Source organism: Myotis myotis, unplaced genomic scaffold (assembly GCF_014108235.1).
Source record: "Myotis myotis isolate mMyoMyo1 unplaced genomic scaffold, mMyoMyo1.p scaffold_m19_p_3, whole genome shotgun sequence".
Taxonomy (NCBI): Eukaryota; Metazoa; Chordata; class Mammalia; order Chiroptera; family Vespertilionidae; genus Myotis; species Myotis myotis.
Genome location: NW_023416335.1, coordinates 191,857,506 through 191,871,335, shown reverse-complemented (window position 1 = coordinate 191,871,335; position 13,830 = coordinate 191,857,506). Strand labels below are relative to the sequence as shown.

The 13,830-nt window shown below is 37.7% G+C and overlaps 1 protein-coding gene across 2 annotated transcripts in view; it reads right to left on the bottom strand.

Moving 5' to 3' along the window:
* Positions 1-203: 203 nt before the first annotated feature.
* LOC118651642 (C-type lectin domain family 4 member A-like) overlaps positions 204-13,830 on the bottom strand; it is a 35,216-nt gene continuing 21,589 nt past the window's right edge. The window contains exons 5-7 of one of the 2 annotated variants that reach the window (XR_004966310.1): positions 13,385-13,500; positions 11,418-11,613; positions 204-317 (exon numbers count right to left, since the gene is read on the bottom strand). Coding sequence is in view for 1 of the 2 variants with exons in the window: in XM_036301034.1 (XP_036156927.1) it covers positions 11,469-11,613; positions 13,385-13,500 (261 nt within the window). In the remaining variant the exon portion in view is untranslated. Of the gene's footprint in view, positions 318-11,406; positions 11,614-13,384; positions 13,501-13,830 lie in introns of those variants that run through there. The other variant, XM_036301034.1, reaches the window with a different exon arrangement.

Below are 13,830 nucleotides of genomic sequence, written 5' to 3'. Positions count from 1 at the left end.
CACATACTCAGGTTGTGGGTTTGATCTCTGGTTGGAGAGTGTGCAGGAGTCAATCAGTCAATGTTTCTCTCTCACATTGATGTCTCTCTCTCTTTCTTCCTCTCTCCCTCTTTATCCCTCTCTCTCTCACCCTCCCTCCCTCCCTCCCTCCCTCCCTCCCTCCCTCCCTCCCTCTGCCTAAAATCTTTTTTTTTAAAATAATTGCAACACCTTACCTGTCATGCTTGTCCCTTCACTGAAGCAGGTTAAACCTGAATTATATGTGCGTAGTTCAGACAGCCTTTTGTCAGTTTTGCCATGTATAAAATGAAAATTCACTGTGAAGAAAGAAGGATTAGTATCCATCTGTTCTTTTACTATAGAGCTTAAATTCCATCAATCTGGGCCAAGTGGACTTATTTCCAACTACCACCACTGTCTTCTCTGTATGCAAGCCCAGTAAAGGCAGTGCTGAATTACTGGTTTCTTATATTCATTTGTTACATAGGCCTACACATTTATATTTGCTCTTCCCTCATTGAAACTTAACCTCTGTATTCTAGGACAGATATTCTACTTCTTTTCTATATCAGTGAATCACAAGCACCTAGGACAGTGACCATCATAATGACCTATAGATATTTGTTGACCAATTGGCTGTCTACTTCGCCTTAATTTTAATAATCCTGAGGAAGTTTGGAGGTTATTTTGATATTTTCTAAAATTTCTGACTGCTGGTAGTTAAAGATAAACATATGCGGTAAATAGAAACCTAGGGGGACCTTTTAACGTTTAGCAACATTTTAAATATCTTAAATGAACATTAACTTTTATGGTGAAGGGTGTGCATATTGAGCAAAACCTGTTCTCCCACCTGGCCAGCGTGGCTCAGTGGTTGAGTGTCAACCTATGAACCAGGAGGTCATGGTTCTATTCCAGGGCAGGGCATATGCTTGGGTTGCAGGCTCATCCCCAGTGTGGGGCGTGCAGGAAGCAGTTGACCAATGATTCTCTCTCATCATTGATGTTTCTATCTTTCTCCCTCTTCCTTCCTCTCTGAAATCAATAAAAATATATAATTAATAATTTTAAAAAGACCTATTCTCTCTTGGGTCCTGAATTTATTCTTGACTCATTTCTGCCTTGACCTTCAACTTCTGAATCTCACTACTGTGAAACCTTTCTACCTTTCTCTTAGCCTATATCCAGGAGACCTGAATATCTGCTTTCTCTTGATAAATAAAATAACTTTTCTTGAGCCTCCTCCTCTTTTGCTCTTGACCATAAAAAATAAAGCAGGTTCTAACTTTGGTGATAATTATTTGTGGTGTAGTAAACACTGTGAGATTTATTTATCTCAAAGAAACTTGAAATGGGCCCATTTGACATATAAAATCTGTTTCACTTCCTCCCAGGTTATTCAAGAACTGTTTCTAATCACCTTATCAGTGAATGGAGAAGCAAACTGTGCATTAGGAAGAAAAAAGTCTTTGAGATTTCTCACAAAATATACTTGACATATTTATTTGGAAACTAATGAAATAGTAAAGAAATATTTTGTTCCTCTCCATCTCTATTATTTCATTTGAATACTTTTTCTCATGTTGGAAAAGACTCCCACATGAAAATCAAAAACCATACTCTAAAGAATTGTGATTGTCAAAGCATTCTCAATAGAGGACTTTGTCACTAGAGAACACTTGACCACTATTGAATCCAGTAGTGGCAGATGGTGTCTTAAAGTATGGCTACTACTAACACACATTCATATATAAGGTTATCATTGCGGAAATGCTAATAAAACCAAATGAAGTAAATCTGGAAGAAAAGTTAATAATCAAGAAAGGCATGAATGGTATAAAAATGTTATTGACTTTATTTTATTTTAAATATATTTTATTGATTTTTTACAGAGAGGAAGGGAGAAGAGATGGAGAGTTAGAAACATCGATAAGAGAGAAACATCGATCAGCTGCCTCCTGCACATCTCTTACTGGGAATGTGCCTGCAACCAAGGTACATGCCCTTGACCGGAATCGAACCTGGGACCTTTCAGTCCTCCGGCCGACGCTCTATCCACTGAGCCAAACCGGTTTCGGCTGTTATTGATTTTAGAATATGGATATTGTATTCTTTTTATCAGTTCCAGATATTTATTCACAGATTTTCTTGGATTTTTTTATATTGACAATCAGATCATGTAAAATAAAGGGAAGTTTTATCTCTTCCTTTCCAATACTTAAACAAAATAATTTAAAAAAAGGCAAATGTCCCTGATGAACACAGATGCTAAAATCTTCAACAAAATATTAACAAGCTGAATCCAGCACTACATTGAAAAGATCATGCATTGTGATCAAGTGGGATTAATTCCAGTATACAAGGTTGGTATAATATTCACAAATCAAATCATGATATATAACATAAACAAAATGAAGGATAGAATTCACATGATCATATCAATACAGGCAGTAAAAGCATATGATAAAGTCCATCATTCATTTATGATAAAAATTCACAGCAAAGTGGGAATAGAGGGATCATACCTTAACATAATAAAGGCAAAATATGACAAACCTATAGGCAGCATCATACACAATGGGCAAAAACTAAAAGTGTTTTCTTTAAAATCAGGAACAAGACGGAATGTCAGCTTTCACCACCCTTATTCAACATAGCACTAGAAGTCCTAACCACAGCAACCAGACAAGAAGTAATAAAAGGCATGCAAATTGGAAAAGAGAAAGAAAAACTGCCATTATTCACAGATGACATAATATTTTACATAGAAAACCCTAAGCCTCCACCAAAACCAAAAACCAACAAACAAAAGAACACTAGATCTCATAAATGAGTTCAGCAAAGTAGCAAGATGCAAGATTAATATTCAGAAATTGGTGGCATTTTATACACCAGTAATGAACTATCAGAAAGAGGAATTAAGAAAACAATTCCATTTGCTATTGCAACAACCTCCCACCTCGCCTCAAAAAAAGGTACCTAGGAATAAATTTAACCAAGGAGGTAAAAGATCTGTACTAGAGAAATTATAAGATACTGAAGAAAGAAATTGAAGAAAATACAAATAACTGGAAAAATATACACTATTGATGGATAGAAAGAATCAACATCATTAAAGTGTCCATACTACTTAAAGCAATCAATAGATTCAATGTAATTCTTATTAAAATACCAATGGGATATCTCACAAATCTAAAACAAATATTCCAAAAATTTATATGGGACCACAAAAGACCTTGCATAGCCTCAGCAATCTTAAGAAAAACCAATTTGGAGGTATCACAATATCTAATATGAAACTATACTATAAGGCCATAAGTAATCAAAATAGCATGGTATTGGCACGGGAACAGAAATATAATTTAATGGAACAAAACAGGAGCTCAGCCCTAGCCAGTTTTGCTCAGTGGGTAGAGCATCAGCCTGCGGTCTGAATGTCCCAGGTTTGATTTCAGTCAAGGGCATGTACCTTGGTTGCAGGCTCCTCCTGTCCCGGGCCCCGACTGCAGAAGGCAACCAATTGATGTGTTTCTCTCACATCAATATTTCTCTGTCTTTTCCTCTCTCTTCCACTCTGTCTAAAAATCAACGGAAAATATATTCTTGGGTGAGGATCAAAAAAGAGAGAGGGAGTGACAGGGAGAGAGAGAGGGAGAAAGCCCAGATATAAACCATGCATGCCTAATTAATATTTGACAAAGGAGTCAAGATCATACAATGGGGTAAAGACAGTCTCTTCAATAAATGGTGCTGGGAAAATTGGACAAATACATGCAAAAAAAAAAGGAATTAAAGAAAGAAAAATAAAAGAAACTAGACCACCAGCTTATACTGCACAAAAGAATAAACTCAAAATAGATTAAAGATTTAAATGAAGGTCATGAAACCATAAAAATCCTAGAAGAAAACATAAGTAGTAAAATCTTGGACATCTCACATAGGGATATTTTTTCTGATATATCTCCTGGGACAAGGGAAACAAAGGAAAAAATAAAGAAATGGGACTACATCAAACTAAAAAGCTTCTGCATAGCAAAAGAAACCATCAATAACACAAAAAGGGAAAATACATCCTCCAACGATACATCTGAAAGGAGTTAACTTCCAAAATATATAAAGAATGTATACAACTCAACACCAAAAAGACCAAAAACCCAACTTAAAAATGGGCAAAGGACATGAATAGACCCTTCTTGTAAGAGGATATACAATAATCAATAAACATGAAAATATGCTTAATGTCACTAATCATCAGAGAGAGGAAGATTAAAATGACAATGAGATATCACCTCATGTCTGTCAGAATGGCTTTCGTCTATAAATCAACAAACAACAATTGCTGGCAGTAATGTGGAGAAAAGGGAACCCTAGTACACTGTTAGTGGGAATGCAGACTGGTATAGTCATGGTGGGAAACAGTATGGAGTTACTTTTAAAAATTAAAAAAGGAACTACATCTTTACCCAGTGATTCTACTTCTTGGAATACAACCTAAGAAGCCCGAAACACTAATTTGAAAGAATATATGCACCCCTATGTTTATTGCAGTGTTATTTACAATATCCAAGATCTGGAAACACCCCAAGTGCCCATAAGTATATGAGTGAACAAAAAAAGCTGGGGTACATTTACACAGTGGAATACTACTCAGCTGTAAAAAGGAAGAAAATTTACCATTTGTGACAGCATGGTGGACCTGAAGATTATTATGCTAAGTGAAATAAGCAAGTCAGAGAAAAACAAATACTGTATGATCTCACTTATATGTGCAATCTGGTGAACAAAGTTAGTTAATAAACAAAATAGAAACAAAAGCATAGATATATAGTACAGCTGTCAGGGGGAAGGTGATGAGGGTCTAGGTGAAAAATTTTTCAAAAAATTGAAAAAAATATATATATAACACATAGACACAGACAACAGTATGGTGATAACCATAGGGAAAGTGGGGTAAGAGAGGTGTAGGTGGGCCAATCGGGGATAAAAGGAGATGGAAAGAGACTTTACTTTGGTCCATGAGCCCATGATACAGTATGCAGGTGATATTTTATTACATTGTATACTTGAAACCTATATGATTTTATTAACTAATGTCACCCCAAGAAATTCAATAAAAATAAGTTAAAAGTTGTTTTTAAGAAAAGCAAAGCATGGCATTCTAAGTAAGAGCTGACATATCAATGGAGGAAAGGCGAGCACATCCTAAGAAATCTCTATAAAACATGGCAGGGAAAGGAATCAAGAGAAGTGGCACCTCAGTGAAGCACTTACCCACACAGCTCCAAATAAAGCAAGCACTGAGGAATGCTATGGAAATCACAGCAACAGACCAGACCCTCACTTCAAACCACCATACTTCGTTTTCTGTCAAAGAGCAAGACAAATGCAATTACCACGGGGCCAAGAAGCCAGAGTTCCTAAAAGTTAGAGCATAAAGAAACCAAAGGATCTCAGAGTAACTTAAAGCAAGAAGAGAGTGCAAAAACCCCCTCATGATATATAACCAGGTAGAAGCTCAGAAGTCCTAAGCAAGCTAGGCAAAACTCATCCTCAACCAATTGTAATTTTCATTTTATTATTCTTTCTTATTAAATACTACATTTATCCATTGATTCCCATATTTCTTAAAACATCACCTTTTTTTGTCTTTTACTTCTCATACCACTGTGTTAATATTTGATTTCTTATTCTTTCAAGTACTTCTAGCTCTGTGAAATTTTTCTTTCTTTCAACTTCTCAAAAATCTACTATGTTAGTCCAAACTTTATGTCTTCAATCTGTTATCTACCTCTTCCCTCCAGATGACTCATATAATCTCATCGTACACTTCTTTCCTCCTTGGAATTGGTAAAGGAATGCTCACCTCTACCTTGAGGTTGCCCTTCTTGCCCCATTGTGTGAGTCAGAGGGCTCCCTGTGTTCAAAAGCTCCAGGAGCCTCTTGGGTCTCTCTTACTGAAGGTGTTATCCAAAGACCTGCCTTCATTCAAATAGGTCAGAGCACAGAAACAACAGCTAAACACTCAGATGAAGCTAAGAGACTTTCAATATAAAGGGTCTCTCAAAAGAAGAAGTTGCGGTTTGGACGAAAGATTCTGGTATTTTTTAAATATTGGGTAAAATAAAAAAGGAAATTAAGAAACATACCCAAAATTATTTATGAAAATTTAGACAAGAATATTGAAATCATTTTTTCTGTTCCTGGTATGAAATGTCTTTCTCTAATTCTTATGCATTCGGGCATGGGAAATAAAAAATATTATATGCCCTAAAAGCAATTACTTACAGGCCTTAATTAAATTAAGTGCTTCCTAACCAAACTTTACATTTTGAACAGTATCTTAGGAAGTGAGCAAAAGTCTAATTAAATGGATATGGTTTGATAATAATTAAATATAGTAAATTACAAAAAGGCCTATGGACATTTTATAGGAACATGATGGCAAAATTGCAGTTTCTGGAATCTAGCTGCAAACGTAAATATTTTTATTGCATCAAGACCAATATTAGGCAGAAGTTAGTGATATTTATAATCTCCTGGATTAGGTGCAATTAGAAGTTGTATAACATCAGAGGCAGGCTTCATGAATTCCTTGTTGTTAATCTGGAATGTAGACCTTTCTTTCTACTAACATCACAAACATTCTCACATGAGCAGTCTTGAACACAAAATACCTGCTATGAATAGAGGAATATTGAATCCAACCTGGTTTCCACTCAACTCAATCTAAGTGATAGAATAGTTCTATAGCTAATGATAAAATGACATTGAGAACAGTAATGAAAACCCGGAAAATGGATTTGAGAGGCAACAAGTCATAAGAAGAGTAGAAGAATGATTGTTAACATCATCATCAGTTTTTAGTTTTCTTGAGAAATGAAGAAAAACAACCCATGCATTGAGTCACTTGGTGGTCCAGGAAAAGAAAACATTCTCCTTAGCTATATATAGAAAAAGGAAGTTAAAGACCTCTGATTCCTTGCTCATCTCCAATACAGGCTCTCCTAATCAAATAACGATCTTGACCATTTGCAACCCTGTGCTCCATTTTCTTTGCTTTTTTCCATTCCTCTGTTCCATATATATTTCTAGGTAGCTACTGGCAAACTTTTGAATGGTAGTAGCAAAATCACAAAAGAGCAATACATCAAAATATAAAATAAGACAAATATTCATAGGGAGAATGGTAAATTGGAACAAAAGCCAAACTCTGAATAGGTTCAGGTTAGATGTACAAATACATTTAGGATGTTTGAGTCTGGTGAAAAGTAATACAAAAACTAGCAATAAAGACGACAGTAACTAGTATTGATTGAATATAAAATCATATACTATTAGACAAAGTAAATAATCTTCTGTTTTGCCTTGAACTCTTTTTTTTTAAATATATTTTATTGATTTTATACAGAGAAGAAGGGAGAGGGAATAGAGAGTTAGAAACATCAATCAGCTGCCTCCTGCACACCCTCTACTGGGGATGTGCCTGCAACCAAGGTACATGCCCTTGACTGGAATCGAACTTGGGACCCTTCAGTCCACAGGCCGACGCTCTATCCACTGAGCCAAACCGGTTATGGCATGCCTTGAATTCTTATAAAGGGGCTAACATCGGTGAATCAGCAATTTGAATTAAATCCCTTTATAAGAAAGCTGTATTGGATCGCTCTATTAGAAATTAGTGTTTGTGAGAGAGAAGAAGATGGCGGCTGGCAAGAAGGGAGGGAGGGAGAGAGTGTGAGAGAGCGAGGGAGCGATAGAGTGTGTGGACGTGTGTGGTGTGTGTGTATGAGCTAAGGACAGTTAGATTCTGCAGGTCTTCCAAGGGGCTGCCAAACCGCGCAGTCTTAGGCGGCGGAGCCCCGCTCCCAGCGCTGACACTCCTGGGAGGCCAGCGCGGGCACAGAGACCACGCCATCTTGAGAAACAGAGCTGCTTGAGACTAGGATCCTGGCCTCAGCACCACCCATTCTGGTCTCAGACGCAAACCAGGACCCTGCAGCCACTGGGGACAGAGATCTGCGATCAAAGCTACAGACCCACAGACACCAAGAATCCAGACATCCCCGCGGCAGATTTCTGTGAGTAACAGCCCATTCCCCTCCCCGCAGGCTCGCAGGCAGAGCCATACAAAGGATCCCCCATCAGATTATCAAATGATTTCTCAACAGAAACACACCAAGCTAGAAGGGAATGGAAGGAGGTATACAAAGTGTTGCAAAGCAAAGGTGTGAATCCAAGAATACTCTATCCAGCAAGACCATCAATCAAAATTGAAGGGGAAATCAGGAGCTTCACAGACAAAAAAAGGCTAAGGGAGTTTATCACTACCAAGTCAGCGTGCAAGAAATGCTAAAGGGAATGCTGTAAAGAGAAGAAATTAAAAGGTAAGAAAGAACACAGGCACAAAAATAGAAATGACTACAAACAAGTACCTTTCAATAATAACTTGAAACATAAATGGACTAAATGCTCCAATCAAAAGACATTGAGTGACTGAATGGATACAAAGACATGACCCATACATTTGCTGTCAACAAGAGACCCACTTCAGAAGAAGAGACTCACACAGACTGAAAGTGAAGGGATGGAAAAATATCTTTCAGGCAAATGGAAATGAAAAAAAAAGCTGGGGTAGCAATACTTATATCTGACAAAAGACCTCAAAGTGAAGGCCATAACAAGAGATAAGGAAGACCACTTCATAATACTAAAGGGATCGATACAACAAGAGGATATAACCCTGATAAAGGAAGATAAATAATCCAATCAAAAATGGGCAAAGGACCTAAATAGTCACTTTTCGAAAGAGAACATACAGAAGGCCAAGAAACATATGAAAAAAATGCTCAAAATCACTAATCATCTGAGAGATGCAAATCAAAACGACAATGAGGTACCATCTCACACCTGTCAGAATGGCTATCATCAACAAATCAACAAATGACAAGTGCTGGCGAGGATGCGGAGAAAAAGGAACACTCTTGCACTTCTGGTGGGAATGCAGACTGGTGCAGCCACTGTGGAGAACAGTATGGTGTTTCTTCAAAAAATTAAAAATGGAACTCCAATTTGACCCACTAATCCCACTTCTAGGAATATATCCCAAGAAATCAGAAATACCAATCAGAAAGGATATGTGCATCCCTATGTTCATAGCAGCACAGTTTACCATAGCTAAGATTTGAAAACAACCTAAGTGCCCATCGGCAGATGAATGGATTATAAAACACTGGTACATCTACACAATGGAGTACTACACTGCTGTAAAAAAGAAGGAATTCTTGCCATTTGCAACAGCAATGGATGGACCTGGAGAACATTATGCTAAGTGAAATAAGCCAGTTGGAGAAAGATAAATATTATGATCTCATTCATTTGTGGAATATAATGAACAACATAATCTGATGAACAAAAATAGATCCAGAGACAGAAGCATCAAACAGACCTTCCAACCTCAGATGGAAGGTAGGAGATGGGGGGAAGGGGGAAGCAGGGTAAGAGATCAACCAAAGCACTTGTATGCATGCATATAAGCAGAACCCATGGCCACAGACAGTAGGGGGGTGAGGGCGGGTGGGAATGGCTGGGAGATGTCAATGGGGGAAAAGGAGACATACGTAATACTTTAAACAATAAAGAATTTTAAAAATAACTCAATTGAGATATAGGCAAGCAATGAGTGGTAAATATAATTAACTACACTGTTAAATGAAGAAAATCAGGGTATAATTAAAGGCCACATGGGGGTAGTCATAGAGAAAATCAGCTTTATCATGATTATAACTGCTATAATAAAGCATGAATTGCAGGCATTATTGTAAATATTATATATTTTATATTGTTTTAGAAAGAAACTAATGTGTAAGAACTTTAGTAAAAAGGGGGACACAAATATGCCAGGAGTCATTTTGAGTGACAATCCACACATGGAATTTATAAAACTTAAAGAAAAAAGTATCAGAAAACCTAATGAATACAAACCTATGTCAACTCACCAGTGTTAACCTAAAAATAAAAGGTCAAAGTGAGAAGCAAAAATCCATTTATTTGGGATCCAAAGGCTATTCTGGAAGCACTGATTGATTCAGAAAGAAACTTTGTATTCTTAGTAGGAGTAGATGGCAAGGGGTATTTGAGAAAGTAATAGGAACAAATATATGGATAAAAGCAAGGGATTACTATATGTGCAGACAGACTAACATAGTGATGCTAATTCTGAAGAATTTCTTTAATGTTTAGTCAGGAGTCATTATATCAGTTTTCTTTATTGTTGTTTTGTTGTTTTTTTGCCAAGAGTCGTTTGAGATACAGTGCTGTTTTAGGCCCAGGCCAAAGGTTATTTTGCAAGTTTTAATACTCCAAAGGTTTGAGAAGGATGACCTGCAAGGCAGTTTCAATGGGGTGGCAGCTCTGACTCCATTTTAAAGTGGCTCCGTTTTTGCACCAGTAATGACTTCTATTTCCCTAATTCTGAATACCCAATTCTCAATCTCTGATTATCCTATGCCTGAACTCTGATATTAAATGACACTTCAAGTCCAAACAGAGAATGTTAAGAAGCACAAGAGCCTACTGGGCCAAAGCTGAAACTTATCCTCCATTGATGTGCATCATATTCCAAATGTTATGTAATATGTTTTTAGTGAAAATAATGAATCTGTCTGAGAGAAATGGAATGGAATGGTTAGTACTGTTTTGCTTTTGAGCAGCCCATCCTATATAATAAAGAGCTAATTATACTAATTAAACCAGACGGCGGAATGACAGTCCAGACAACCTTCGGGATGAAGCCACGGCTGCAAGGGCAAAGGTAGCTGAGGCTGCAAAGCCCAAGGCAGCCAGGGCTGTGAGGGCCGAGCCCCTTGCATGAATTTCATGCATCGGGCCTCTAGTAAAGAGATAAATCCAGATAAATGGAGAAGCCACATCATATTGTATCAGTATCTAACTCAGGGGCGGGGGACCTTTTTTTGTCAATGGCCATTTGGATATTTATAACATCATTCTTGGGCCATATAAAATTATCAACTTAAAAATAAGCTTGCTGTATGTAAACATAATTAAATGTGTCAAACATTTAATTAACTCACCCCTTAATGCCTTGGCAGGGCCAGACCAAATGATTTATGGTGCCTTATATGGCCTGTGGGCCAGACTTTTCCCACACCTGATAAATCTTAACAATTAGACAAAAATTGGGGGAGGAGGCTCATGCTCCCTCCATTTGTCTGCAGATAGGCTCTCCAGTATACAGTATACTATAAAATGCTCCATAGGTGTTCATTGTGTGAATGAATACATGAATTGATATGTACACTTATTTTATATAAGTTGAATAGGTAACAGCCTATTGGAAAATTCTCTGGAGATCACTTACACAAGCTAACACATGAATTCTAAAAAGAAAATTATTTAACTCTTTATTGGTGGCTTCTAATTCAACCGCATGTTCATGGAGAATTTCCTACTCATAAGTGGATCTTCATCATCTTGCAAATTGACCAGTGAGGTTTCTCACACTCAACATCATTCCAGCCCCACGATCTCTGTGAACGATGATTCAGTACAACACAGCGCTCCCACTGATAATTGGGTTCGCCTGGATGCCAGAATCTGAAAGGGGGAAAATGTGGATATGACTTCAAATAATGAGAAGGGTTAGAGACAGTGAGGTAGGAGGCTGGGGTTAAACTGTACAGAAGTCAAAGCAGATGTGCCCAATCATTTCTCTTCTACTTATTAGGCAGGTTTTTTTCTCCATCTGTGTCTTTGGCATTTCCCTTGAAAATTGTGCCTACACACTGCCCAGTATGGTGTCATCTTATTGCATTAAACACCTTCCCAGCAGATATCCCAGGGGCCCTTCTATTTGTCCATGCCCTGTTCTAGGGGACTGTCAGCCACAGGCTTCCTTAAATGATGACAGTTTACTCTGGTCCCAAGTCTTAATGTAGTTTGTTCTTTTGTTTTTTCTAACTAACTGCTTTGGAGTCTAAAGAAATAGTTAAAATCTATGAATCTGCTGATTCCTGTTTTCTTGGACATGTTATTTAATTTCCTTTATTTACATATCTAAAAAATAAAGAATAGAGTAAGATTCTTATATATTTCATGCAGTTGATATAAGAATCAAAAATAGTAATGTACTGCCCTGGCCGGTTTGGCTCAGTGCAGGGCCAGGCGTGTGCGTGAGGCAACCAATACATATCTCTCACATCGATGTTTCTCTCTCACTGTCTCTCCCCCTCCTTTCCACTCTCTCTAAAAATAATGGAAAAATATCCTCAGGTGAGTATTAACAAAAATATAAAAATAAATTTTTAAAAATAGAAATGTACTAAAGTGCTTAAGAGTTTTAAAGGACCTACACAAATATGGGATATTGTAAAACTATCAGAATTTAGTTCATTTGCTTTATGAGAGATAATAAATACAGACAGTCCTTGGGTTACAGCGGACTCGATGTACATCGTTTCGTGGTTACGCAGCCATTTCCCATTTATTTATAAAAAGAAAGTTCCGTCATTTCGATGTATGTACTATGTACATATGTGCTTTATGTTTTTTATTATTTATCATAAAGGTCAGGAATTCTTATCTTTCTTTCTTTTAAATGTTTTTTACTGTTTCACTTCATTTACTGCTGTGTATTGCTCCATGTGAGTGATGTAGGTGCTTATGTAGGTGGGTTCCCACTTACAGCGAAAATCACGTTAAGTCGCGCCATAGGAACCAATCTCCCACGTAACCCGAGGACCTACTGTATTAACAATTGGTTATGATTTCAATTAACATGACTATGTGTTTATTTAGAGATACAAATGTGTGATCAAACACACAGAATTTGGCCCAACTGGTGTGGCTCAGTGGTTGAGCATCGACCCATGAACCAGGGTCACAGTCCAATTCCCAGTCAGGGCACATGCCTGGGTTGTGGGCTCAATTGCCATTGGGGACATGCAGGAGGCAACCAATAGATTCACACTCATCATTTATGTTTCTGTCCCTCTCTCCTTCTCCTTTGCTTTCTCAGAAATCAATTGAAACTTATTTAAGGAGGTGAGGGGACTTAAAAATAAAACATACAAACTTTGGTATCAAATAGACCTGGGTTTAAGGACCATTGTCACCAGTGCCAAATAACATATGCTGAGTTATCTAAACTCTCTAACTCAGTTTTCTCAGCTCTACAATGAAAAAATAATAATCTGTGCTCCATAGGGTTCTTGTGATGATTCAATGAGATAATAAATAAAATTATTTAACTTGGTGCCAAGCGTTACAAGAAGCCTGAGCTATTTTATTTTCAAACCCGATACTTTGGACACTCTAAAATGTCTGATGATCCAGGACTCAGGATTCCTTGATCAAATTCTATACTCACGTGGCATTTGCATTGTACGGTGTCTGATCAACCCATTGCCAGTCTCTGTTACCCTCTGGGTCTGACAGCCCCACATAATACGCTTTGCTTTTATCCAGGTTCTGAATGATAAAATCCTTAGAAAATAAAAAAGAAGGAGTTATGGCCTTTGGATTACTCAGGTTGAACTGAGTTCTTTATGGCCTCAGGGAGAGAGAAGAGAAGAAGAGGAGCCAGGAAGAGCCAGGAGGCCCTGCCCAGGAGGCCAGGCCTTCTCTGGCTCTGCAGTACAGGGTCATGGACATCCTGTGAGCCTACTGTTTGTCTGCATCTATTCAGGCTGCTACAACGAAAGACCACAGACTGGGTAGCTTATAAACAACACACATACTTCTCACAGATCTGGAGGCTGGAATCCCCAATCAGGGTAAGAGCATGATTGGGCAAATCCCTCTTCCTGGGTCATA